Source organism: Ornithorhynchus anatinus, chromosome 5, assembly GCF_004115215.2.
Source record: "Ornithorhynchus anatinus isolate Pmale09 chromosome 5, mOrnAna1.pri.v4, whole genome shotgun sequence".
Classification (NCBI taxonomy): domain Eukaryota; kingdom Metazoa; phylum Chordata; class Mammalia; order Monotremata; family Ornithorhynchidae; genus Ornithorhynchus; species Ornithorhynchus anatinus.
The window spans coordinates 102,967,933-102,994,280 of record NC_041732.1 but is presented as its reverse complement, the minus strand read 5'-3'; the positions used below and the strand labels follow the sequence as shown (position 1 = coordinate 102,994,280).

Sequence of the window (26,348 nt, the reverse complement as noted above, 5' to 3'; positions counted from 1 at the left end):
GTGCCCTCCCTCAACACCCTTTCCCCCCCAAATTGTTCTAGCCTACTTCCCTAAGAGCTTAGCACAGTGTTTTGCACACAGCAGGAGCTCAATCAATGCGATTGAATGAATGAATGTGGGCAGGAATGTGTCTTTCTACTGTACTCATCCAAGTGCTTAGTACAGTTTTTTGCACGCAGTAGGTGCTCAATAAATACGATTGAATGAATGGACAATCCCCCAAATAGCAGCGTCCCTGCTCACGTATCCAGGCCTACACACACGTCTCTTCCCGCCGACCCCTCAGCCCTCCCCGAGGGCTGCGGGGCTCCCCTCAGACGGGGCGAGGGGCCGGTGGGTGAGTGGTGGACGCGGAAGGTGGAGGGAGGGCCCCGGGAGGGCGAAATCCCTGACCAGAGCTCCGGCCGGCCTCGTTCCGGAGCTGCCCCTTCCCCGGCTTGACTGCGAAGCTTCCTCGGAGCCACGTGGGAATTTCTCCCGGCGGCCGGCGCGCCCCTCCCGCTGTCGGCCGGCCCAGGCGGGATTTACTGAGAGGAAGGTCGCCTCTTGCCCGTAGGTCCAGCGACCTCAAGGCAGGGCCAAGGCCGGCCTCCCTCAGGTGGCAGGACTAAGCCATCCTACAGAAGCAGCATGGCATAGTGGATAGAGCATGGGCCTGGAAGTCAGGAGGTCATGGGTTCTAAACCCAGTTCTGCCGCTTGTCTCCTGTGTGACCTGGGGCAGGTCACTTAACTTCTCTAGGCCTCAGTTCCCTCACCTGGAAAATGGGGATTGAGACGGGAGCTTCAAGGGAGACAGGGATTTTGTCTAACCGAGGGATTTTGCTCGCATCCACCCCAGAGCTCAGTTCAGTGTCTGCCACTTAGTAAGCGTTTAACAGATACCATAATAATTATTATTATTACAGGGTTCGGGCCCCAGCCCCAGCGCAGGGAGTCGGGGAGAGCGAGAAAGCCGTGCAGCCTAGTGGAAGGAGTCCGGGCCTGGGAGACTGAGGACGTGGTTTCTAAACCCGGTTCTGCCATACGTCTTCTGGGTGACCTTGGCAGGTCACCTCACTGCTCTGGGCCTCACCGACCTCATCTGGAAAATGGGGATCAAGACTGGGAGCCCCATGTGGGACGGGAATTGGGTCCAACCTAATTAGCACTGGGGTAGAAGCCAGGGCTTAGAACAATGCTCGGCACATAGTAAAAGCTTAACGAATACCTCAGGTATTATTATTATTATGTGCCGAACGCCTCAGTCTCTGGGACAGGACCAAAACATGCCATCCTGTCCAGCCCGGCTAACAGCTGGACAGTCAGGCAGCCGGATTCCAGGGTCCCTCGCCTCCTCTCCCCTCTCAGAGCACAAGGATCCCCCCCGATGGGGGTGGGACCACCTCATAGGAAGGTCAAACATGAACTGGGGGAGACATGTCCTGGAATGGAGGGAGGGGTCGGCATCACCTCCGTATCGGGGTCCCTCCCCTCGTGGGGGGTCGGGGGAGGAAGAGTGTCCAAAGTCTCCAGGCTGGGAGGTGTCCTTAGAAAAGCAGCATGCTCTAGTGGCTAGAGCCCGGGCCTGGGGGTCAGAAGGTCAGTTTCTAATCCCGACTTTGTCACGTGTCTGCCGTGTGACCTCGGGCAAGTCACTTCACTTCTCTGGGCCTCAGTTCCCTCTTCTGTCAAATGGGGGTTGAGACCGTAAGCCCCATGTGGGCTGGGGGCCGTGTCGCACCCGATTTGCTTGTATCCACCCTGGCGCTTAGTCCGGTGCCTGACACATAGTAAGTGCTTAACAAATACCGCGATTATTAATATTAGCCCCACCTCTCACGGGCAGAAGCTCATCCAAAATATCCCGGGACGGGGAGGGGTGGGTGAGGCCGGGAGACCGGATGGGATTGGGCGGGGGGGTCTGGATGTCGATGGGGTCAGGCCGGGAGGGGCGGGGCGGGGCGGGCAGGGCGCCATGCATCTCGATCCGTGGCTCTCGTAGCCCGGGTCGGGGGGCCGAGGAGGTGGGCTCAGCAGGACAGAGAGTTGGAGTAGAAGCTGAAGGTGTCAGACACGGCCTTGGAGTCGCCTCGGGAGGAGGAGCCGTTGGAGGCCAGGTCCAGGGACGAGGGCTCCGCCTTGATGCCCGCCTCCAGGGTGACGTCGCCGGGCCCGGCCACCGAGGAGACGGTGGTCTCCACGCGGCTGGCCTTGTAAGTGCTGCACTGCGTCTGCAGGAAGCGGGTGGACTTGAGCTCCAGGCCCTCGTAGTCTCCCACCCGGATGAACGGGCACCACCGGAAGGCCCGCTGAAACCCGAAGCGGAACCTGGAAACCAAGAACGGCTGTCAAGGTGGGCTCGTTACCGCTTGTCTTCGAGGGGTGCTGACATTACTCCTCCATCCACCTACCCATCCATCCACCCAACCCATCCAACCATCCATCCACCCACCCATCCATCCATCCATCCATCCATCCATCCATCCATCCAGCCAGCCAGCCAGCCAGCCAGCCAGCCAGCCAGCCATCTAGCCATCCACCTAATGCATCCACCCATCCATAATAATAATAATAATAATAATGTTGGTATTTGTTAAGCGCTTACTATGTACAGAGCACTGTTCTAAGAGCTGGGGGAGATACAGGGGAATCAGGTTGTCCCACATGAGGCTCACAGTTAATCCATTCATTCATCCATCTATCCATCCATCTATCCATCCATCTATCCATCCATCCATCCATCCATCCATCCATCCATCCATCCATTCATCCATCCACCCACCCACCTTCCAATTCATCCATCCATCCACCCACCCACCTACCAATTCATCCATCCATCCACCCATCCATCGATCCGCCCACCTACCCATCCTCCCATCCACCCATGCAACCATCCACCTACCCATCCATCTATCCATCTACTCATCCATCCATCCATCCATCCATCTACCCATCCATCCATCCATCCGTCCAACTACCCATCCATCCATCCACCACCCATCCTCCCAACCAACCGTCCATCCGCCTACCCATCCGTCGATCCACCCATCTAATCTCTCCATTCATTCACCCACCCACCCACCAGCGGGGATCAGGGGTCGGGGGTCGGGGGCCAGTGAGGGGTTCTGACTATTCTCTGAGGCAGCAGTAGATGACCGGGATGTACACGGCGGAGCTCACGGCGAGCCACGCGATGACCGGGGAGGTGGGCGGCGGGGGACGGACAGTGAGCGGGACCGACAGGGGGCAAGGGGCAGGGATCGGGGGGCAGGGATCCGACCGTTCGTTGAGGCAGCAGTAGATGACGGGGTTGTACATGGTGGAGCTCATGGCCAGCCACATGACGGCCAGGTAGACCTGCTGGATGCAGGGGTCCAGGTAGGCGTCGGGCCTCAGGTAGGGCAGCAGGAAGAAGACGTGGTAGGGCAGCCAGCAAACCGCAAATGCGCATACCACTGCCACCATCATCTTCACCACCTGCGGGGACCACCGCATGCTGCGCTCACGCCGTCCCCCGGTTGACCCCGCCTCCCCCCTCCATCCCGGCCACCCCTCTCCCGGCTTCCCCCAGCTCTCCTCCCCACTTCATCCTCCACCCCCGGCCCACCTCTCCCCTGCGTCTCCCTGCTCCCCCAGAGACACCCCGGTCTCCCCCTTCGCCAGGGTCTCCCTCCTCCGGCTCCTCTCCCTCCTGAAGCCCTCCCCCCCGGGTCCCCTTCCCCCTGCATCAATCATTCATTCAGTCATATTTCCTGAGCGCTTACTGTGTGCAGAGCACTGGACTAGGCACTTGGGATAGTACAACACAACAATAAACAGTGACATCCTTGCCCACGACGAGCTCACTGTCCAGAAGCAGGGAGACGGACATCAATACAGATAAATAAAAAGACAGATGTGAACACGAGCGGGTGGGGCTGGGAGTAGGGAAGAGCAAAGGGGGTGAGTCAGGGTGACCTAGAGGGGTGTGGGAGATGAGGAAAAGTGGGGTTTAGTCAGGGAAGGCCTCTTGGAGGAGATGGCTTTCAGCAGGGCTTTGAAGGGTCGGGGGAGTCATTGTCGGACGTGTATGAGGAGGGAGGGCGTTCCAGGCCAGAGACAGGACTTGGGCCGGGGGTCGGCGGCGAGACGGGCGAGATGGAGGCCCAGGGAGAAGGTTAGCCGTGCCAGAGGAGCAGAGTGTGTGGGCTGGGCTGGAGAAGGAGAGAAGCTAGGCGAGATAGGAGGGGGCGAGGGGATGGATGGCTTTAAAGTCAAGGGTGAGGAGCTTTTGTTTGATACGGAGGAGGATGGACAACCACTGGAGTTTTTTGAGGAGAGGGGTGACATGGCCTGAGCGTTTTTGTAGAAAAGTGACGCGGGCAGCCGAGTGAAGTATGGACTGAGGGGGGGAGAGACTGGGAGGTCAGCTAGGAGGCTGATGCAGTCATCCAGCTCCTCCATCCCCCTCCCCCAGCTCCCTTTCTCCCTGAATCCCCCTCCCCCAACTCCTTTCCCCCTGCATCTCCCTCCTCCAGCTCCCCCCACCCCATGTCCCCCTCTCCCAGCTTCCCTCCCCCCTCCTGGGTCCCCCTCCCCCAGCTCTTCTCTGGGCTGATCCCCCTCCCCAGCCCCTTTCCTTCCTCCATCCTCCTCCCCTGGCTCCTCTCTTTCCTGCCATCGGAGCTAAACCCAGATGGCTAATCCTAATGACCTCCATAATCAAGCATCAGTTGAGCACCTATTACGTGCTAAACCCTGAGGTTGGTACAATTTAACTAGCTCGGACACAGTCCCCGTCTCTCCCGGGGCTACAGGCCGATGTGGTGGAGAACGTCTGATAGAGGAAGAAACGGAGGCCCAGAGAAGTGAAGTGACCTGTCCAATGCCGCCCAGCAGGCAAGTGGCGGAACTGGGATTAGAACCCAGGACCTTCCGACCCCCAGTCCTGGGCTCTTTCCACTAGGACCCACTGCTTCATCCCCTGCCTCCTACCATCAGCACTCTGCATAAGAGAAGCAGCGGGGCTTAGTGGATAGAGCACGGCCTGGAAGTCAGAAGGACCTGGGTTCTAATCTTGGCTCTGCCACACGTCTGATCTGTGAACCTGGGCAAGTCACTTCACTTCTCTGGGCCTCAGTTCCCTCATCTGGAAAATAGGGATTAAGACTGTGAGCCCTTTTAGGGACAGCTGTAAACTCAATGTGGGTAGGGAATGTGTCTGTTTGTTGTTATATTGTCCTCTCCCAAGCGCTTAGTTCAGTGCTCTGCACACAGTAAGAGTCAATGAATACAACTGAATGACTGACTGACTGATAGACTGACTGACAGGGACTGTGTCTAACCTGGTTAACTTGTATCTACCCCAGCACTTAGAATAGTGCATGGCACATAGTATAAGTGCTTAACAAGTACCATAATAATAACTATTAACATAATAATATTTAATATCCCATGGCCTAGTGGCAGAGCAGGGGCTTGGGAATAAGAGGATGTGGGTTCTAATCCTGGCTCCGCCACTTGTCTGCCATGTGACCGCGGGCAAGTCACTTCACTTCTTATGACTCAGTTATCTCATCTATAAAATGGGGATGAAGATTGTGACCTCCACGTGAGACAACCTGATTACCTTGTACCTACCCCAGTGCTTTGAACAGTGCTTGGCATGTAGTAATTCCTTAACAAATGCCTTTATTATTATCATCAAATACCACTGTAGTATAATATCATCACATTATTCATTCACTCATTCATCAATCATATTTACTGAGCGCTTACTGTGTGCAGAGCACTGTACTAAGTGCTTGGAAAGTACAGTTCGGCAACAGATAGAGACAAACCCTACCCAACAACGGACTCACAGTCTAGAAGGGAATAATTGTAATTATTACATTGTATAATAGAATATTTATATTATACAATGATAAAGTACATGTGATATACAATGATATAATATATAATACAATAACATTTTATCATAATATTTTTGTATTATATTACGATATCATATCACAATATACAATATTGACTGTAAACCCACTGTGGGCAGGGATTGTCTCTCTTTATTGCTGAATTATACTTTCCAAGCGCTTAGTGCAGTGATCTGCACAAAGTAAGTGCTCAATAAATATGACTGAATGAATTATAATGTATTATAATTATATACTTATATAATTATATATTTCATATACCATATATACAATAGGTGTATGATACTGTATATACTATATGATACATAATATTATAAATATGCTATAATACATGCTATAGTGGATAATATATGATATTTTATATAATTTAAAACATTATAATTTATATATTATCATTACTAAGTGCTCAATGAATCGACAGACTGACAGCACTGTGCTCAGAGCACGGTCCAGGGCACTTGGGAGAGTACGGTACAGAGAAGAGACAGAGTCCAGCCTTCGAGGAGGCCTCTGGCTTCCTCAGAAATTGGGGGACCCACCTCCCCTAACACGGGCCTCTCCCCTTGCCCCCCACCCCAGTACCCCCCTACCTTGCGCTTGGCAGCCACCTGCTCGTGATAGCGGTCGGAGGAGTCCCCGGGGATGCCCCCGGCCCAGAGGGTGATGCCCACCATAGTATAGGCGTAGCCGATCACCAGCAGGGGCAGGAAGTAGATGAGCACCGTCACGCAGATGTGGTACCTGCGGAGGAAAGGGTTTAGTGCTCAGCACACAGTTAGCGCTCCGTAACTACGACGGAATGAATGAAAGGAGAGCCAACCCTCCCATTGGCTGACGGCCAATTACATAGGAAGCCCTCAGCTGTCCTCTAGACTGTCAGCTCCTTGTGGGCAGGGAGTGTGTCTATTGATTGTTCTGTTGGATTCTCCCAAGCGCTTAGTGGAGTGCTCTGCAAGCAGTAAGTGCTCAGTAAATAAAATTTACTGACTAACAAACACCATAAAAAAAAGAAAGAAAAAGCACTGGGCTAAGCGTTAGGGGAGATACGAGGTAATCAGGTTGGACACAGGGGTCCTCCTCCCCTTCTCCACACTCACAGGGGAGTCATAGCCTTCTCACCTCAATTTGGTCTATCTGGTCAGCGACCCCTGGTCACGTCCTGCCTCTGGCCTGGAAGGCCCTCCCTCCTCAAATAGCACAATGACCCTCCCCCGTTTAAAGCTTTTTCGAAGGCCCATCTCCTCCAAGAGGGCTTCTCCGACTAAGCCTCACTTTTCCTCTTCTCCCACTCCCTTCTGCATCAGCCTGACTTGCTCCCTTTGTTCGTGCCCCCTCCAGCCCCATACCACTTATGTCCACGGCTCTCATTTATTTATATTCATGCCTGTCTCCCCACCTCTATATCATAAACTCGTTGAGGGCAGGGAATGTGTCTGCTTATTGTTATATCGTCCTCCCCCTAAAGCATAATACAGTGCTCTGCACACAATAAGTGCTCAATAAATGCAACTGACTGACTAACAATCCTAGTGGCATTTATTAGGCGGATGTGTGTTAAGCATGGGGCTTCTGTATTACCACCAATCAATCACTGGTAATAATAATAATGTTGATATTTGTTAAGCGCTAACTATGTGCAGAGCACTGTTCTAAGCGCTGGGGTAGATCCAGGGTAATCAGGTCGTCCCACGTGAGGCTCACAGTTAATCCCCATTTGACAGATGAGGCAACTGAGGCACAAAGAAGTGAAGTGACTTGCCCACAGTCACACAGCTGACAAGTGGCAGAGCCGGAAGTCGAACCCATGACCTCTGACCCCCAAGCCCAGGCTCTTTCCAATGAGCCATGCTGCTTCTCTGGTACTTATTAATAATAGTAATAATAATAATGACAGTATTTGTTAAGGGCTTACTATCTGTCAAGCACCGGTCTTAGTTTAGCTGGGGTAGATACTTAGCATATCAGGTTGGACAGAGCTTGCGGGCTAACTGGGTACACAGCGCTGTGCCAAACCCTGGGGCGAGTTATGCTAGAGTCAGTGGGTCCCATTCTTCATTACCTTGTATCTACCCCAGCGCTTAATACAACACTTGGCATGTGTAGAGAAACTGTGTGGCTAATGGATAGTGTCCGGGCCTGGGAGTCAGAAAATGATAATAATAATAATAGTATAAGTTAAGCGCTAACTATGTGCCCGGCACTGTACTAAGCGGTAGGATGGATGCAAGCAAATGGGGTTGGAACCAGTCCCTATCTTAATCCCGGCTCCTCCACCCGTCCGCTCTGTGACCGTGGCCAAGTCACTTTACTTCTCGGTGACTCCTTTACTTCATCTGTAAAGACAGGATCGAAGACCGTGAGCCCCCTGGGGGACGTGGACTGTGTCCAACCTGATTACGTTACATCTCCCCCAGAGCTCAGTACAGTGCCTGGCGCATAGTAAGCGCTTAACAAATACCACAGTTGTTATTCTTAGCAAGTGCTTAACCAATGCCAACCTAATAATGATAATCACTGTGACCCCAGAGGAGTTTGGAGCAGATTCTTGCTCGGGAGGGGGGGAGCGGTTTCTGCCCCTCAGCTGCCTCACTTTCTTTAAATAGGGTGAAGCTGGGGCACTTTTGTCCTCCCCCCGGCCCCCTTCCCATTGCCCTGCCCAACCCCCACCCCCAACCCGGGCCCACCTGTTCCCCTGGAGCTATTTTCATGTCCCCCTAATCTGGTGGTCGCAGCTGGAGCCCCTGACCCGACTCTAGCAGTCAGTCCATCCCGGAGACCGAGCGGCGAAGGATTGCCAAGACTCCACACCCCTTCCCCCCCTCGAATTGGTGACCCTGGTCATCAGCCTGGCGGGGGGAGGCGTGGGAGGGGCTGCCCAAGCCCGGTCAACGGCAGAGCCCAGGCCCCTGTGCCGGTCGTGCTGATACTGTGTACTGAGCGCCTGCCTTGCACCAGGCACTGTGCTGAGCTATGGGAAGGAGTGTGGAGCAGCAACGTGGCCTATAATAATAAGAGAAGCAGCGTGGCATAGAGGAAAGAAAAAAAATGTTGGTATTTGTTAAGCGCTTACTAGGTGCAGAGCATTGTTCTAAGCACTGGGGGAGATACAGGGTAATCAGGTCGTCCCACGTGAGGCTCAGAGTTAATCCCCATTTTACAGATGAGGTCACTGAGGCACAGAGAAGTGAAGCGACTCGCCCACAGTCACACAGCTGACAAGTGGCAGAGCCGGGAGTCGAACTCATGACCTCTGACTCCGAAGCCCGGGCTCTTTCCACTGAGCCACGCTGCTTCCCCAGCTTGTCTGGACTTGTCACACACTTGTCAGCTGTGTGACTGTGGGCAAGTCACTTAACTTCTCGGTGCCTCAGTTCCCTCATCTGTAAAATGGAGATTAAGACTGTGAGCCCCATATGAGGCAGGATCTGCGTCCAACCCGATTAGCTTGTGTCTACCCCAGTGCTTAGAACAGGGCCTGGCATACACTAAGCGCTTAACAAATACCATGATTATTATTTATTTATTGGACAGATGGGGAAATTGAGGCCCAGAGAAGTGAAATGACTCGCCCAAGATCATCTGGCAGACAAGTGACGGAGCTGGGATTAGAACCCAGGTCCTTCTGATTCCTGGGTCCGACTGATTGTTGTGGGCAGGGAGGGAAGCAGGGTGGCCTAACAGATAGAGCACTGGCCTGGGAGTCAGAAGGTCATGGGTTCTAATCCCTGCTCCACCTTGTCTGCTGTGTGACTTTGGGCAAGTCAGTTCACTTCTCTGGGCCTCAGTTCCCTCATCTGTAAAATGGGGATTGAGACTGTGAGCCCCACATGGGACAGGGACTGTGGCCAAGCCAATTGCCTTGCATCCACCCCAGCGCTTAGTACAGGGCCTGGCACAACGTAAGTGCTCGACAAAGACCATAATAATAATAAAAATAATGTCACCGTTCATTGTTGTATTGTACTTTCCCAAACGGTTAGTCAAGGGCTCTGCACGTAGTAAGCGCTCATTCATTCATTCAATTGTCTTTATTGAGTACTTACCGTGTGCAGAGCACTGTACTAAGCACTCAGTAAAGACAACTGAATGAATGAATCGATAAATTGCCACTCCCACCCCGAGGCACAGCCATCACCCAGGACTGAACACAGTGCTTCGCACATAGAACATGCTTCACAAATACCACAACTATTCCTTCTATTACTATTATGATTATCATCATCATCATCATCTGCATTATCTTCTCTATGAAGCCCTTGAGGCCAGAGAGGAGAAGCTGCATGGCCCAGCGGAGAGAACCCAGGCCTGAGAGTCCTAATCCCGGCTCCACCACTTACCTGCTGTGTGGCCTTGGACAAGTCACTTCACAATCTGGGCCTCAGTTCCCCCATCTATCCAGTGGGGATGAAACACCTGTTCCACCTCCCAGAACTCAGACCGCAAGCCCTCGTGGGCCAGGGGATGTGTCTGATAATAATAATGATGTTGGTATTTGTTAAGCGCTTACTATGTGCAGAGGACTCTTCTAAGCGCTGGGGGAGATACAGGGTAATCAGGTTGTCCCAGGTAAGGCTCACAGTCCTCATCCCCATTTTACAGATGAGGTCACTGAGGCACAGAGAAGTGAAGTGACTTGCCCAAAGTCACACAGCTGACAAGTGGCAGAGCAGGGATTCGAACCCATGACCTCTGACTTCCAAGCCCGTGCTCTTTCCACTGAGCCATGCTGCTTTCTGGATTGGCTCCTCTCCCCCTCCCCGCTCTCCCCAGCACTCAGGGCAGGGCTTGGCACGTAGCAAGCCCGGCGGGGATGGCACATCCGACGGAGCCGGGGCAGCTCGTCCCCTCCGGTGTCATCTCGTGGCCACGTGGACGACGGCCCTGTCCTGGGTGCGGCCCCCAGGATGGGGGGTGGTGGAGGGACCTTCTTCCCTCCGCTGTCCCCCGCGTCCCAAGAGGACGCGGGACTGATCGGGAACGCCGCCAGGGGAGAGGGAGGCCTGGGGGCCCAAGATGCCCCGCAAGGAGACCCCTGGATGCCGGACCCTCGCCCTTGGACGTCGGCATCCATCCCCCATCTCCCTGCCCCGAGCCCCCATCCCCCGACTCCCCAATCCCCCAGAGAAGGAGCAGGAAGAAGCGTCCACTCACGCCTTCTCGAGGGTCTGCCCGGGCTGCTGGGGCCACTGGACGAGGCAGACGGTGCGGGCGGGCAGCTGGTCGGTGGTGGAGTAGTAGCCCTGCGGGAAGGCCAGCAGCAGAGCCAGCGCCCAGATCAGCCCCACCACCGCCTGTGTCCACCCCGATGACAGGCGCGGCCGCAGCGGGTAGATGATCGCCATGTACCTGCAACATCCACCCGTCAGAGATGGGCCCGGCACCACCGGCGGGGGTGAGGGCGGGCCCGGGGCGCCCCAGCTCAACCCACCCCCCGGGCGGGGGGCAGAGGAGGTCAACCAGGAACCCGGGAAAGGTCTCGAGAGGTCGACCAGGCACCCAGATGAGGTCATGAGAAGTCACGAGCGGTCGAGCTGGCTCCCGGGTGGGGTCATGAGAGCTGATAGTAATAATGATAATGAAGGTGGTATTTGTTAAGCGCTCGCTACATGCCAAGACTGTTCTAAGCGCTGGGGTAACTTCATGTTAGGTTGGACACAGTCCCTGTCCCACATAGGGCTAACAGTCTCAATCCCCATTTTATAGATGAGGTAACTGAGGCCCAGAGAAGCAAAGTGACTTTCCTAGGTCACACAGCAGACGAGTAGCAGAGTTGGGATGAGAAGCCATGACCTTCTGACTCCCAGGCCCGGGCTCTAGCCACGAGGCCACGCCGCCCGGGACCCAGGCGAGGTCATGAGAGGTCAAACTGGCACCTAAGCGTGAGAGGTCATGAGTGGTCAAGCCAGTGCCCAGGTGAGGTCATGAGAGGTCAATCTGGAAGCCAGGTGAGGTCCTGATAGGTCAGCCTGGCCCTCAGCAGAGGCCTTGAGAGGTCAGCACCCAGGCGAGGTCACGAGAGGTCAACCCAAAACCCAAGAGAAGTCTTGAGAGGTCATGAGAGGGCAACCTGGAACCCAGGTGAGGTCAAGAGAGGTCAACCCAGCACCCACAAGAGGTCACAGGAGGTCAATCTGGCATCCAGTGAGGTCATGAGAGGTCAAACTGACACCCACGTTAGTTCTTGAGAGGTCAACTGGCTCTGCCACTTGTCAGCTGTGTGACTGTGGGCAAGTCAATTCACTTCTCTGTGCCTCAGTTCCCTCATCTGTAAAACGGGGATGAAGACTGTGAGCCTCACGTGGGCCAACCTGATTACCCTGTATCTACCCCAGAGCTTAGAACAGTGCTGTGCACACAGTAAGCGCGTAACAAATACCAACATTATTATTATTATTATTATTATTATTATTATTATTATTACCCAGGTGAGGTCATGAGAGGTCAACCAGGAACCCAGGCAAAGTCATGAGAGGTCAACCAAGCACCCATGAGAGGTCATGAGAGGTCAACCTGGAACCCAGGTGAGGTTATGAGCGGTCAGATTGGTTCGCAGGAAAGGTCATGAGAGGTCAACTCGGCACCCATGAGGATGGAACCCAGGCCTGGGAGTCAGAAGGACCTGGATTCTAATCCCAGCTCTGCCACTTGTCTGCTGGGTGACCTTGGGCAAATCACTTCCCTTCTCTGGGCCTCCGTTCCCTCATCAGTAAAATGGGGATGAAGACTGTGAGTCCCATGTGGGACAGAGACTGTGTCCAAACTGATTAGCTGCACCTTCCCCAGTGCTTAGAACAGTGCTTGACGCATAGTAAGCGCTTAACAAATACCATCATCAGCAGCAGCAGCAGCAGCATAATAACGTTGTTAGGCATTTACTATGTGCCAGACACTGTACTAAGCACTGGGGTGGATACAAGCGAATTGGGTTGGACACAGTTCCCGCCCCACATGGGGCTCACAGTCTTAAACCCCGTTTTCCAAATGAGGAAACTGGGGCTCAGAGAAATGAAGTGTTAAGCCCAAGGTCACACTGTAATAATAATAATAATGTTGGTATTTGTTAAGTTCTTTCTATGTGCAGAGCACTGTTCTAAGCGCTGGGGTAGATACAGGGTCATCAGGTTGTCCCACGTGAGGCTCACAGTTAATCCCCTTTTTACAGATGAGGTGACTGAGGCACAGAGAAGTTAAGTGACTTGCCCACAGTCACACAGCTGACAAGAGCTGGGATAGACAAGTGGTGGAGTCAGGATTAGAACCCATGATCTTTTGACTCCCAGGCCTGTGCTCTACCCCCTCATCATCATCGAGAGGTCAACCCGGTACCCACGCGAGGTCATAAGAGGTCAATCGCAAATTCGTGAAGCGTTCCATATTTTGATATTATTTATTACCCTATTTATTTTGTTAATGAGGTGTACATCCCCTTGATTGTATTTATCTTGATAATGTCGTCTTGCTTTTGCTTCGTTCTGTTTTGCTCTGCTGTCTGTCTCCCCCGTTTAGACCGTGAGCCCGTCACTGGGCAGGGATTGTCTCCATCTGTTGCCGAATTGTCCATTCCAAGCGCTTAGTACAGTGCTCTGCACATAGTAAGCGCTCAATAAATACCATTGAACGAATGAATGAATGAATCGGTCACGAAAGGTCAATCCAGCCATCGTGATTTTCCACTCTCAAATGAAAGCTGGGTTTTCCCGATGGCCTGGCACTTATAGCAGAAAAGGGCCCCAAACTCCCAGAACCAAAACACAATGGGGATGAAATAGAGGGTTCACACCTGGACCTCTTGCCCCCTCCTACCTCACCTCGCTGCTCTCCTACTCCAGCCAGCCCACACGCTTCACTCCTCTAACGCCAGTCTACTCACTGTACCTCCATCTCGTCTCTCTTCATTCATTCATTCACTCATTCATTCGATCATATTTATTGAACGCTTACTGTGTGCAGAGCACTGTACTAATCGCTTGGAATGTACAATTCGGCAACAGATAAGAGACAATCCCCGCCCAACAACGGGCGCACGGTCTGGTCTGAAACTCCCTCCCTCCCTGACAGACCACCATTCCCCCCACCTTCAAAACCTTCCTAAAATCACATCTCCTTCAACCAATCAATCAATCAATGGTATTTATTGAGCACTTACTATTTGCAGAGCACTGTACTTGGGAGAGTATAATACAACAGAATTAGCAGATACATCCCCTGCTCGTAAACGGAGTTAGAACTTGGGTTCTAAACCCAGCTCTGCCACGTGTCTGCTGCGTGACCTCGGGCAAGTCACTTAACTTCTCTGGGCCTCGGTTATCACAGCTGTGAAATGGAGATTAAGACTGTGAGCCCCATGTGGGACAGGGACTGTGTCCAACCTGACTAGTGCTTAGTACAGTGCCTGGTACATAGTAAGCCCTTTTAAAATACCGCTAAAAAAAATCAAGCTTACAGTCTAGAGGGGGAGGCAGACGTGAATATAGATGAATAAGTAATTTATAATATATAATCTAAAGATACCCCTCTCAGGGTCGCACCTGGAGAGTTTCCAGTCCTTTACCGGTCTCGGCTACGGGAGGGAGAGTGAAGCGGAGGCCTGTCCATTCCATTCCTAGCTGGGCCAGCGGCTAACGAGTGGAAGGCAACTTACTACAGATCAAAACTCACCCGTGCCGGGCAGCAGCGGCACGGGACAGAGAAGAGGGTGGAGACTCGAGTTTACCACATGGAAGGAGGCAATGGAAAACCACTTCCATTTTTTTCCAAGAAAACTCTATGGATCCTCTACCAGAGCCATGGCAGATGGACGTGGGGCACTCTGGGAGAGATTTATTCATTCATTCATTCAATAGTATTTATTGAGCGCTTACTATGTGCAGAGCACTGTACTAAGCGCTTGGAATGGACAGATCGGTAACAGATAGAGACAGTCCCTGCCCTCTGACGGGCTTACGGTCTAATCGGGGGAGACGGACGGACAAGAACAATAGCAATAGAGACGTGTCCATGACATCGCTATGGATCGGAGACGACTCGGCAGCATAAGACGACGACAACAACAATTTAAAGATAATAATGATAATAATGTTGGTATTTGTTAAGCGCTTACTATGTACAGAGCACTGTTCTAAGCGCTGGGGGAGATACAGGTTAATCAGGATGTCCCACGTGAGGCTCGCAGTTAATCCCCATGTTACAGATGAAGTAACTGAGGCACAAAGTTAAACGACTCGCCCCCAGTCACACAGCTGACAAGTGGCAGAGCCGGGAGTCTACGTTCATAAGTGCTGTGGAGTTGGGACGGGGTGAATATCAAATGCTCAGAGGTCCCAGATCCAAGCGCCTAGATGACGCAGAAGGGAGAGGGAGTTGGGGAAAAGAAAGTCTTCACCTGAGAAGCAGTCTTCCCTGACTAAGCCTCATTTCCCTTATTCCCTGTCCCTTCTGCATCACCCTTGCACTTGGATCTCTTCCTTTTAAGCTCTTGATATTCACCCTACCCTCAGCCCCACAGTGTCTGCTCTGTGACCTGGGGCAGCTCAGCTCAATGGAAAGAGCTGAGAGTCAGAGGTTGGCTTGGGAGTCAGAGGTCCTGGGTTCAAATCCCGACTCTACCACTTGTCTGCTGGGTGACTGTGGGCAAGTCACTTAACTTCTCTGTGCCTCAGTTCCCTCATCTGTAAAATGGGGATTAAGACTGTGAGCCTCACGTGGGATAACCTGATTACCCTGTATCTACTCCAGCACTTAGAACAGCGCTCTGCACATAGTAGGCGCTTAACAAATACCAACATTATTATTATTATTGTTATTGTTCTCTGTGCCTCTGTTACCTCATCTGTAAAATGGGGATTAAGAATGTGAGCCCCACCTGCGACAGGGACTTTATCGAAACAAATCATCTTGTATTTACCCCAGCACTTAGCACAGTGTCTGGCACACCGTAAGCGCTTAACAAATACCAGTTATTATTTATTGAGCCCTTGCTGTGTGCAGAAAACTGTACTAAGCATTTGGAAGAGTACAATAGAACATTATAACAGACACATTCCCACCTCACAACAAGCTTACAGTTTAGAGGGGGAGGCAGACATTAATAAAAATAAATACGATTAGAAGCAAGTCAATTCACTTCTCTGGGAGGGAGAGCAGGTATTCAATTCTTGTTTTGCACACGAGGAAACTGAGGTTCGGAGAGGTCCGGCGACTTGACCAAGGTCACACAGCGGGCCAGTGGCCGAGCTGGGATTAATAACGATGGCATTTGTTAAACGTTTCCTATGTTCCAGGCACTGTACTAAGCGCTGGAGTGGAAACGTGCAAATCGAGCTGGACACAGTCCCTTTCCCATGAGGGGCTCATCGTCTAAACCCCATTTTACAGATGAGGTCACTGAGGCACAGAAAAGTGACTTGCCCAGAACCTAGGTCTCCTGACTCCCAGCTCCCCGTGTTCCGTGTCTTCCCCACTTCACTTGGCCGGTCCATAGATGGGAAAAGAGTCTCAAAGCACGGATGTGTCTAGGACAAATATTTCGGGAATGCCAGCCAGCCACAGGCTTCTGAGGAAAAACATCGGAGCTTCTCTGCCAGCTCTCGCTTGTTAATCCACTCGTCCCAGAAGAAAAAAAGAAAAAAACATATGCCAACCCTGAAGTGTTCTGGGGCTGCGTCTTTTATGATCTCTCCATGCCGCTTATCTTTCACGGTCTTATTATCATCTAGATGGAAACGGATTCTGCCTTCGAACGAGGGCCCTCAAATGAGCTCCATGACGGAGAAGAGACCCATAAAAGTGCACAGACGCTGTCAGGGTGAATTTCTCCTTGGGCGGCTGTTAATTCCCCGAGGGTGGCTTAATTTACGTCTCCTGCCAACAAGGTGCGGGACTGGAACGTAACGTTCCTGCTCAGGTTTTGGAATTTTATTCTATAGTGGGTGACCCCCCAACCCCCTTCAAGAGATGATCAGGTTTGGACAGCGGGAAGCCAGAAAACCACCCTGGTCTGGGCACGATCAGCATTGCTCTTTTTTTTTTTTTTAAATGGCATTTGTGAAGTGCTTACTATGTGCCAGGCAGTGTGCTAAGCGCTAGGGTAGATACAAGCTATGAAGTTTGGACACATTCCATGTCCCACATGGGGTTCACAGTCTTCATCCCTATTTTCAGCATGGCTCAGTGGAAAGAGCACGGGCTGGGGAGTCAGAGGTCATGGGTTCAAATCCCGGCTCGGCCGCCTGTCAGCTGTGTGACTTTGAGCGAGTCACTTAACTTTTCTGTGCCTCAGTTACCTCATCTGTAAAAGGGGGATTAAGACGGTGAGCCCCACGTGGGACAACCTGATCATCTTGTACCCTCCCCAGCGCTTAGAACAGTGCTTTGCACCTAGTAAGTGCCATTATTATTATTATTATTATTTTACAGATGGGGTAATGGAGCCCCAGAGAAGTGAAGTGACTTGCCCAGAGTCACACGACGGACAAGTGTCAGAGCCGCGACTAGAACCCAGGTCCTTCTGACTCCCAGGCTCGTGCTCTATCCACTAAGCCTCGCTGCTTCTCTAGGCCATGCTGCTCGTGGTGGGCAGGGAACATGCTTATCAACTCTCTTTTCCTCTCCCAAGTGCTTAGTACAGTGCTCTGCACACAAGAAGCTCTCAATAAATACCACTGATTGATAGAATGATCATTATAATCAGTGGGTTTTATTGAGCACTTACTGTGCTCAATAGTGATGATAATAATAGAAGACGTTATAATATGTTATAATAATGTAAAAATAACAGTGGAATCTGTGAAGTGCTTGATAATCGTCCTATTTGTTAAGCACTTACTATGTCTCCCCCGATTAGACTGTAAGCCCGTCAATGGGCAGGGATTGTCTCTATCTTTTGCCTAATTGTACATTCCAAGCGCTTAGTACAGTGTTCTGCACATAGTAAGTGCTCAATAAATACTATTGAATGAATGAATGAATATGTGCCAAGCACTGTACTAATCGCTGGGATAGAGTTAAGAAAATCCGGGTCGGACACAGTCCCCGTCCCACGGGGGGTTCACAGTCTAAGTAGGAGGGAGAACAGCTGAGGAAACTAAGGCACAGAGAAGTGAAATGATTTGCCCAAGGTCACACAGCAGACATGAGGAGGAGCCAGGATGAGAACCCAGGTCCCTCTGATTCCCAAGCCTGGGCTCTAGCCACTACACCACGCTGCTTCTCAGGTATTTATTTATTATTTCTTTATTTATATTAATGTCTGTCTCCCCCTCTGGACTGTGAGCTCGTTTTGGGCAGGAATGTGTCTGTGTGTTGTGATGTTGTTCTCTCCCAAGCACTTGGTACAGTGCCTTGTACAGAGTAAGCGCTCAATAAATACGATTCAATGAATGAATGAAAGAAGGTAGCTCATGGTTGAATGTGAAGTGATTTGCCGGCACAGTTTGTTCTGAGCCGGTTTTCTGGACAGGGAAGGCGGGTAAGTGGAGATACGGTGAGGCGTAATGGGCTAAACGATTTACACTGCAAACTGAAAAATGGATTAAATGGGATTAAAATGAATTAGCCTGTGCCGTCCAGCTATCCGTGGCCAGTTCCTGCAGGACGGCTCTGGGCGCTGGACAACCGGTGTCCGTCTGAAAGAGTCCATCACCGTCCCTACGTCTGTGTCCGGGCCAGAATCGATCAATCGATCAATCAGTCAGTCAGGATGATGTATTGAGCGCTTCCTGGAAGCACTTGGGAGACGGCAATATACGACATTTGCCCTCGGGGAGCATCCCCCGTGTGCAGAGCACGGTACTGAGTGCTTGGGAGAGCCCAGAAGAGTTAGTAGACATGATCCCTGTCCTCAAGGAGCTGCCAGTCTCCTGTGTGCTGAGCACTGGGATAAGCACTTGGGCGAGTCCAATAGAGTTAGAAGACATGATCCCTGCCCTTAAAGAGCTGACATTCTAGGTGAGGAGACAGGTGCTTCAGTAGGTCAGACATTGGGAGAGCAATGGAGAGTAAAGGTCTGCGGCGGGAGTTGCTTGAGGGAGGGACACGTGTGTGGGTGCATGTGTGAGCTCGTTGTGGGCAGGGATTGTCAGTCTTTATTGTTACATTCCACTTTCCCAAGCGCTTAGTACAGTGCTCTGCACACAGTAAGCACTTAATAAACATGTCTAAATGAATGTGTGTGTGCATGTGTGTATGCGTATGTCGCTCCCACACCTCTGGGCACAGGACAGACTGTTCTGCCTCTACGTGGAGGCTGGGCCCTAAGCAGACCTCATCTCCAAGCCAGAGGCAATAGGTTCTAATAATATTAATAATAATAATGATGACGATACTTGCCACGTGCTAAGTATTATGTGCCAGGCACTGTACTAACGGCTAGGGTGGATACAAGCAAACCGGGTTGGACAGAATCCCGGTCCCACGCGGGGCTCACAGTCGTGGGCTTCGGAATCAGAGGTCATGGGTTCGACTCCCGGCTCTGCCACTTGTCAGCTGTGTGACTGTGGGCAAGTCACTTCACTTCTCTGTGCCTCAGTTACCTCATCTGTAAAATGGGGATTATCTGTGAGCCTCATGTGGGACAAACTGATTACCCTGTATCTGCCCCAGCGCTTAGAACAGTGCTCGGCACATAGTAAGCGCTTAACAAATACCAGCATTATTATTATTATCTCCATTTTCCAGATGGGGGAGCTGAGGCCCAGAGAAGTGAAGCGACCCAACGTCACATAGCGGAAAAGTGGCGGAGCTGGGATGAGAACCCAGGACCTTCTGACTCCCGGGCCTGGGCTCTAGCCACCAGGCCATGCTGCTCACTGGGGGTACAGAGCTTGGGCCCACCGGGGCGGCCAGCGGGCAGTGATCTGGGCCATCCGGCCTTGGGTCGACTTGGGGCCCAGGAGGCAGTTCAGGAGTTTAGAGGCTGAGGTCCATCGGTCAGTCCATCTCTCAGCCAGTCAATCGTATTTAGCCAGTCAATTCTCTTTCTCCAGTGCTTACTGTGTGCAGAGCACTGGACTAAGCGCTTGGGAGAGTCCAATACAACAATAAACACATCCATTCCCTACTCCCAATGAGCTTGCAGTCTAGAGGGGGAGGCAGACATTGATGTAAATAAATACTGAGCACTTACTGTGTGCAGGACACTGGACTAAGCACTTGAGAAATAGAATAATAGAACAGACACATTCCCTGCCCACAGTGAGTTTAGGGTCTAGAGACATCAGGAGGAGGACAAGGAAGGGGGTGGGTTGGAGAGACCTTCCTTCCGACAGCTCCTTCCCTACTGCTTTCAAACACGCTCAATTTTTTTTATGATATTTGTTAAGCGTTTACTACGTGGTAGGAACTGTACTGAGTGCAGGGGACGGTACAAGCAAATTTTGTTGGACACAGTCCTTGTCCCACATGGGGGTCACAGTCTCAATCTCCATTTTACAGATGAGGTAATAATAATGATGGCATTTGTTAAGTGCTTACTATGTGCAAAGCACTGTTCTAAGCACTGGGGAGGATACAAGGTGATCAGGTTGTCCCATGTGGGGCTCACAGTCTTAATCCCCATTTTACAGTTGAGGGAACTGAGGCACAGAGAAGTGAAGTGACTTGCCCAAAGTCACAGAGCTGACAAGCGGCAGAGCCGGGACTTGAACCCATGATCTCTGACTCCCCAGCTCGTGCTCTTTCCACCGAGCCAGGCTGCTTCTACTGCGGCACAGGAAGGTGAAGTGATTTGCCCATGGTTACGCAGCAGACAAGTGGCGCGGCCGAATTAGAATCCAGTTCCTTCTGACTCCCAGGACCGGGTTCAATCCACTAGGCCATGCTGCTTCTCCTATCCTAGCCATGTCTCTCCTATCCTAACACTTCTCTGTGCCTCAGTTCCCTCACCTGTAAAATGGCAGTAGAGACTGTGAGTCCCACCTGGGACAGGGACTGTGTCCAACCCGATTTGCTGATATCCTCCCCAGAGTTTCGTACGGTGCCAGACACGTAGTAAGCGCTTAATAGATACCATTATTATTGTGATTATTATGATGATTATTGGCAGAGCCTCCTCCAGTCAGCTTCTGTTTCTGAGGCTAATTAGGTTCTTTCTCCATGACAGGAAAAGCCACGTATTACCGTGTCCAAGCGAACAACAAAACAACGCCGAGAGCTCAGCAGGTTCACAGAGAATTGTCGTCTTTTCCTTCCCAACCCTTCCCGATTTAGCGTCCTCTGCCAAACACCGCCGCTTTTCCATTTCGCACTAAACATGTCAATGATCTGAATTTCTCACTTCCCCTTGTCTCCAGCTAGTGGGCCTTAACCTTAATGAACTCCATTTCTCCCAACTCGCGGCAGCAAAGAGAATCGGCCTCCCCACCTGGGCTGGAAATGCAAAATCGCTAATGGTTTCCGTAGGTGTTGCTCTGTGCTACGCAGCCCTGAGTGGCTTCATCCCCGATAAGTGAGCGCAAACACGCCATTAAGCTCTCTGCGAGCCTGCGGCCTCGGACCTCGAGTCTGGAGAGAGTATTTTCGTCTCCTCGGCCCTTTCGTGTCGTTGGAGCAACAGGGTCATTTTCGCTCTCGCAACATCCCCGCGAGGTAGAGAGAGAGAGGCAGGGATTGAGAACCGTAATGATGAATAATGATACTAACGGGATTTGTTGAACTCTCTCCTTTCTTTTGTTTTTCATTTATGGTATGTGTTACGTGCTTTCTCTGCCTAGCACCGCATTAGGCGCTGGATTAGACTCAAGTAAATCAGATCGGACGCGGTCTCCGTCCCACACGGGGTTCACAGTTTAGGGGGGAGGGAGGACGGGGGTTGAATCCCCGTTTTACAGATGTGGGAACTGAGGCACGGAGAAGTGAAGTGACTTGTCCGTGGTCACACAGAGGAACAGTGGGGGTGCCGGGATGAGAACCCAGGTCCTTCTGACTCCCAGGCCCAGGCTCTATCCACTAGGCCGCGCGGCTTCTCCAGTTTTCATTTTTGATCTGTGTTAGGTGCTTACTCTGCTAAGCACTGGACTAGGCTGCAAATTCGTTGTGGGCAGAGAATATGTCTGTTTATTGTTATAATGTACTCTCCCAAGTGCTTAGAACACACTAAAGAAACAGTGTGACTTAGTGGCGAGAGCCCAGACCTGAGAGTCAGAGGTCGTGGATTCCCAGCTCCGCCACTTATCAGCTGTGTGGGGCAAGTCACTTAACTTCTCTGGGCCTCAGTCACCTCATCTGTAAAATGGGGATTAAAACTGTGAGCCCCAGGTGGGACAACCTGATTACCCCGGATCTACCCCAGTGCTTAGAACAGTGCTTGGCACATAGTAAGCACTTAACAAATGCCATCATTATTATTACAGTGCTCTGCACCCAGTCTGCTTTCAGTAATTAGGATTGACTGATCGACTACAGTGTGAGCTCGTTGTGGGCAGGGAATGTGTCTGCTCATTGTTGTATTGTCCTCTCCCAAGCGCTTACTACAATGCGTTGCACACAGTAAGTGCTCAATAAATACAATTGAATGAATGGATGAATGAATGCAAAACACTGTGCTAAGCACTTGGGAGAGCATAATACAACAGTAAACAGACTCCTTCCCTGCCCAAGACAAGCTTTCCCTTTCCGACTGTGAACACCGCCCCCATAAAAAACAACAACAACCTGCTTCCTTACTGGGGAAGAAGAGAGATGCAGGCTTAACTTATATAAAATAAAAAATTCAAGAGTTTTTTTCCTTTTTCTAAATAAACAACTAAGTCACGGGCCCCCAAGATCCTAGGAGGAAACAAAGTCCAGCCCCTGCTGAGAGGAAGATAAGAGATTTGTGCTGCCCCAGCGGCGAGGAATAAAAACCTGAATGGAACTTCAGTTTGCCCAGGCAGCAGCTGTGATCCTAATATCTCTCATTTAAGAAAAAAGAGATAGAAAATAAAAAACCAAGCTAGAGGGGAGAACTCTTCCCTCTTCAGGATGAGGAGACTGTAAGCTCGTCATGGGCAGGGAACGAGTCTACTAACTCTGTTGTATTGTCCTCTCCTGAGCACTTAGTTCAGTGCTCTGCACACGGTAGGTGCTCATGAAATACAATTCATCGATCTGTTGATCTCCATCTCCCCCTCTAAACTGTAAGCTCCCTGGGCAGGGAACGAGTCTACTAACTCTGTTGTATTGTCCTCTCCTGAGCACTTAGTTCAGTGCTCTGCACACGGTAGGTGCTCATGAAATACAATTCATCGATCTGTTGATCTCCATCTCCCCCTCTAAACTGTAAGCTCGTTGTGGGCAGGGAACATGCCTACCAACTCTGTTGTATAATAGATTGTAAACCTATTGAGGGCAGGGATTTTGACTACAAACTCTATTGTACTCTCCCAAGTGCCCAGGGTTGTCATTCATTCATTCAATCGTATTTATCGAGCGCTTACTGTGTGCGGAGCACTGGACTAAGCGCTTGCAAAGTACAATACAGCAATAAAGATGATGATGATGATACTAGTTAAGTGCTTACTATGTGCCAAGCACTGGGGGGGGAAGGGAAGAATACAAAGTAATCTGGCTGTCCCACGTGGGGCTCACAGTCTTCAGCCCCATTTTACAGATGAGGTAACTGAGGCACAGAGAAGTGAAGTGACTTGCCCAGAGTCACACAGCTGATAAGTGGCAGAGCTGGGATTGGAACCCACGACCTATGACGCCCAAACCCCGGCTCTTTCCACTGAGCCACGCTGTTTCTCTAGACACACTGCTTCCCTGCCCACAGAGGACTTACAGTCTAGATGGGCCGGGGGAGAACAGACATCAAAACAAGAAAACAGGCATCAGTATAAATAAGTAGAATTATACATATATACATAAAGTCGGTAAGCTCCTTGAGAGCAGGGAACACGTCTTCTAATTCGATTGGCCTCTCCCAAGTGCTTAGAACGGTGCTCTGCATAGAGTAGACCGTAGCTCACTGAGGGCAGGGATCATGTCTAATATCTCTATTATTCTCTCCTAAGCGCTCAGTACAGTGCTGTGCACACAGTAATAACGACAATGGTATTTGTGAAGCGCTTACTCTGTGCCAAGCACCGTTCTAAGCGCTGGAGTAGATACAGTGTAATCACGCTGTCCCACGTGGGGCTCACAGTCTTCATCCCCATTTTACAGACTAGGGAACTGAGGCCCAGAGAAGTGAAGTGGCTTGCCCCAGGTCACACAGCAGACAAGGGGCGGAGCCGGGATTAGAACCCACGTCCTCTGACTCCCAGGCCCAGGCTCTTTGCACTAAGCCACGCTTCTTCTGAAAGTAGACTGTCGGTTCCCTGAGGGCAGGGATGGTGTCTACCAACTCTATCGTAACCTCCCAAATGCTCAGTACAGTGCTCTGCATGGATAGCAAACATGTCTACTAACTCTACTGTGCGCTTCCTGGTTCTTAGTATCCCAACTCATGGTGGCACCTGGAGAGTTTCCAGTCCTCTACCGGTCTCGCCTACGGGAGGGAGAGTCAAGCGGAGGCCTACTCATTCCATTCCTAGCTTGGCCAGTGGCTAGCGAGTGGAAGGCAACTTGCTACAAGTCAAAACTCACCCAGGCTGGGCAGCGGCGGCACGGGAGAGATTCATTCATTCAGTAGTATTTAGTGAGCGCTTACTACGTGCAGGGCATTGTACTAAGCGCTTGGAATGGACAATTCGGCAACAGATAGAGACAATCCCTGCCCATCGACGGGCTTACGGTCTAATCATGGGCTTTCAGTCTAATCAATAATAATGTTGGTATCTGTTAAGCACTTACCATTCGAGGGCGGAGGCTCGAGTTGACCCCGCGGAAGGAGACAATGGTCAACCACGTCTGGATTTTTCCCAAGAAAACTCTGTGGATCCACTACCAGAACGACTGCGGGTGGAGAGCGGGACGTTCTGGGAGAGCTGCGTCCCTGCTGTCGCTATGCGTCGGAAATGACTCGACGGCATAAGACAAGTTTTTAGTACCGTGCTCTGCACCCAAGAGATTGTAAGCTCCTGGAGGGGAGGGCTAAGTGTACTAAATTATGCTTAGTGCTTAGTACAGTGCTCTACTCGCATAAGACTCTAAGCTCCTTGAGGGCAGGATTCATGTCTTCTAACTCTATTGCACTCTCCCAAGTGCTCAGTACAGTGCTCTGCACCTAGTGGACTGTAAGTTCTTTGAGGGCAGGATTCATGTCTTCTAATAATAATAATAGTGTTGGTATCTGTTAAGCGCTTACTATGTGCCGAGCACTGTTCTAAGCGCTGGGGTAGATACAGGGTAATCAAGTTGTCCCACGTGAGGCTCACAGTTAATCCCCATTTTACAGATGAGGGAACTGAGGCCCAGAGAAGTGAAGTGACTTGCCCACAGTCACCCAGCTGACAAGTGGCAGAGCCGGGATTCGAACCCATGACCTCTAACTCCCAAGCCCGGGCTCTTTCCACTGAGCCACACTGCTTCTAACTCTATTGTACTCTCCCAAGCGCTCAGTACAGTGCTCTGCACCCAGTGGACTGTAAGCTCTTTGAGGGCAGGGACCCATCCTCCCAAGCGCTCAGTACAGTGCTCTGCACACAGTGGACTGTCAGCTCTCCTGTATATATTTCCATTACCCTATTTATTTTGTTAATGAATTGTACTTTGCCTCAATTCTATTTAGTTGCCATTGTTTTTACGAGATGTTCTTCCCCTCGACTCTATTTATCGCCATCGTTCTCGTCTGTCCGTCTCCCCCGATTAGACCGTAAGCCCGTCAAACGGCAGGGACCATCTCTATCTGTTGCCGACTTGTTCATCCCAAGCGCTTAGTACAGTGCTCTGCACATAGTAAGCGCTCAATAAATACTATTGAATGAAAAGCTCTCTCCCAAGCGGTAAATAGAGCTCTGCAGATAGCGCACTGAAGGTGTTCCATCTTGTGGGCAGGGAATGTTTCTGCTTATTGTTACATTGTACTCTCCCAAGCGCTTAGTACAGTGCTCCACACACAGTAAGCGCTCAGCAAATGTGATCAGATAAATGAATGCATTGCACTGATTGACTGATTTTATCAGCGCGAGGAAGAGGACCTTCGTCTCTGCTATGGAACGGCATGGCCCTAGTCGGTGGCTGATGACCGCGTAGCCTGGGAGGTCTGAAGAGGTCACTCCCTGAAGCCGGACGCAAAGACCCTCTTCTTCCAGACCCGGATTCCATCCTCCACCGAAGGAAAAAAACAGCAACGACCAAGAAACTTCAGCCAGGAAAGCTGGTCTTGGGGGGCGAGAGGAGATGGGAAGAAGAGCGGTTTGAATATTTTCTCCATGGGTCCCCTCCTCCTGCCCCGTGTTACCATGGCGATGCCCGATGGGACAGGTGGGCAGAGGAGAAAGGCCAGAGAGAGCGTCCGCCGGTTATTAAGAAATAATTCACACCGGCCGTGGCCTGTCCGCGCTCTGAGATACACACACGGAGACGAGGCAGGAAGATGTTG

At 51.3% G+C, this 26,348-nt stretch overlaps 1 protein-coding gene across 1 annotated transcript in view; it reads right to left on the bottom strand.

Moving 5' to 3' along the window:
- Positions 1-1,951: 1,951 nt before the first annotated feature.
- Positions 1,952-26,348, bottom strand: part of TACR1 (tachykinin receptor 1) — a 35,244-nt gene continuing 10,847 nt past the window's right edge. The window contains exons 2-5 of the mRNA XM_029066172.1: positions 11,042-11,236; positions 6,481-6,631; positions 3,262-3,458; positions 1,952-2,309 (exon numbers count right to left, since the gene is read on the bottom strand). Coding sequence (XP_028922005.1) covers positions 2,012-2,309; positions 3,262-3,458; positions 6,481-6,631; positions 11,042-11,236 — 841 coding nt within the window. The 3' untranslated portion in view covers positions 1,952-2,011. The remainder of the gene's footprint in view (positions 2,310-3,261; positions 3,459-6,480; positions 6,632-11,041; positions 11,237-26,348) is intronic.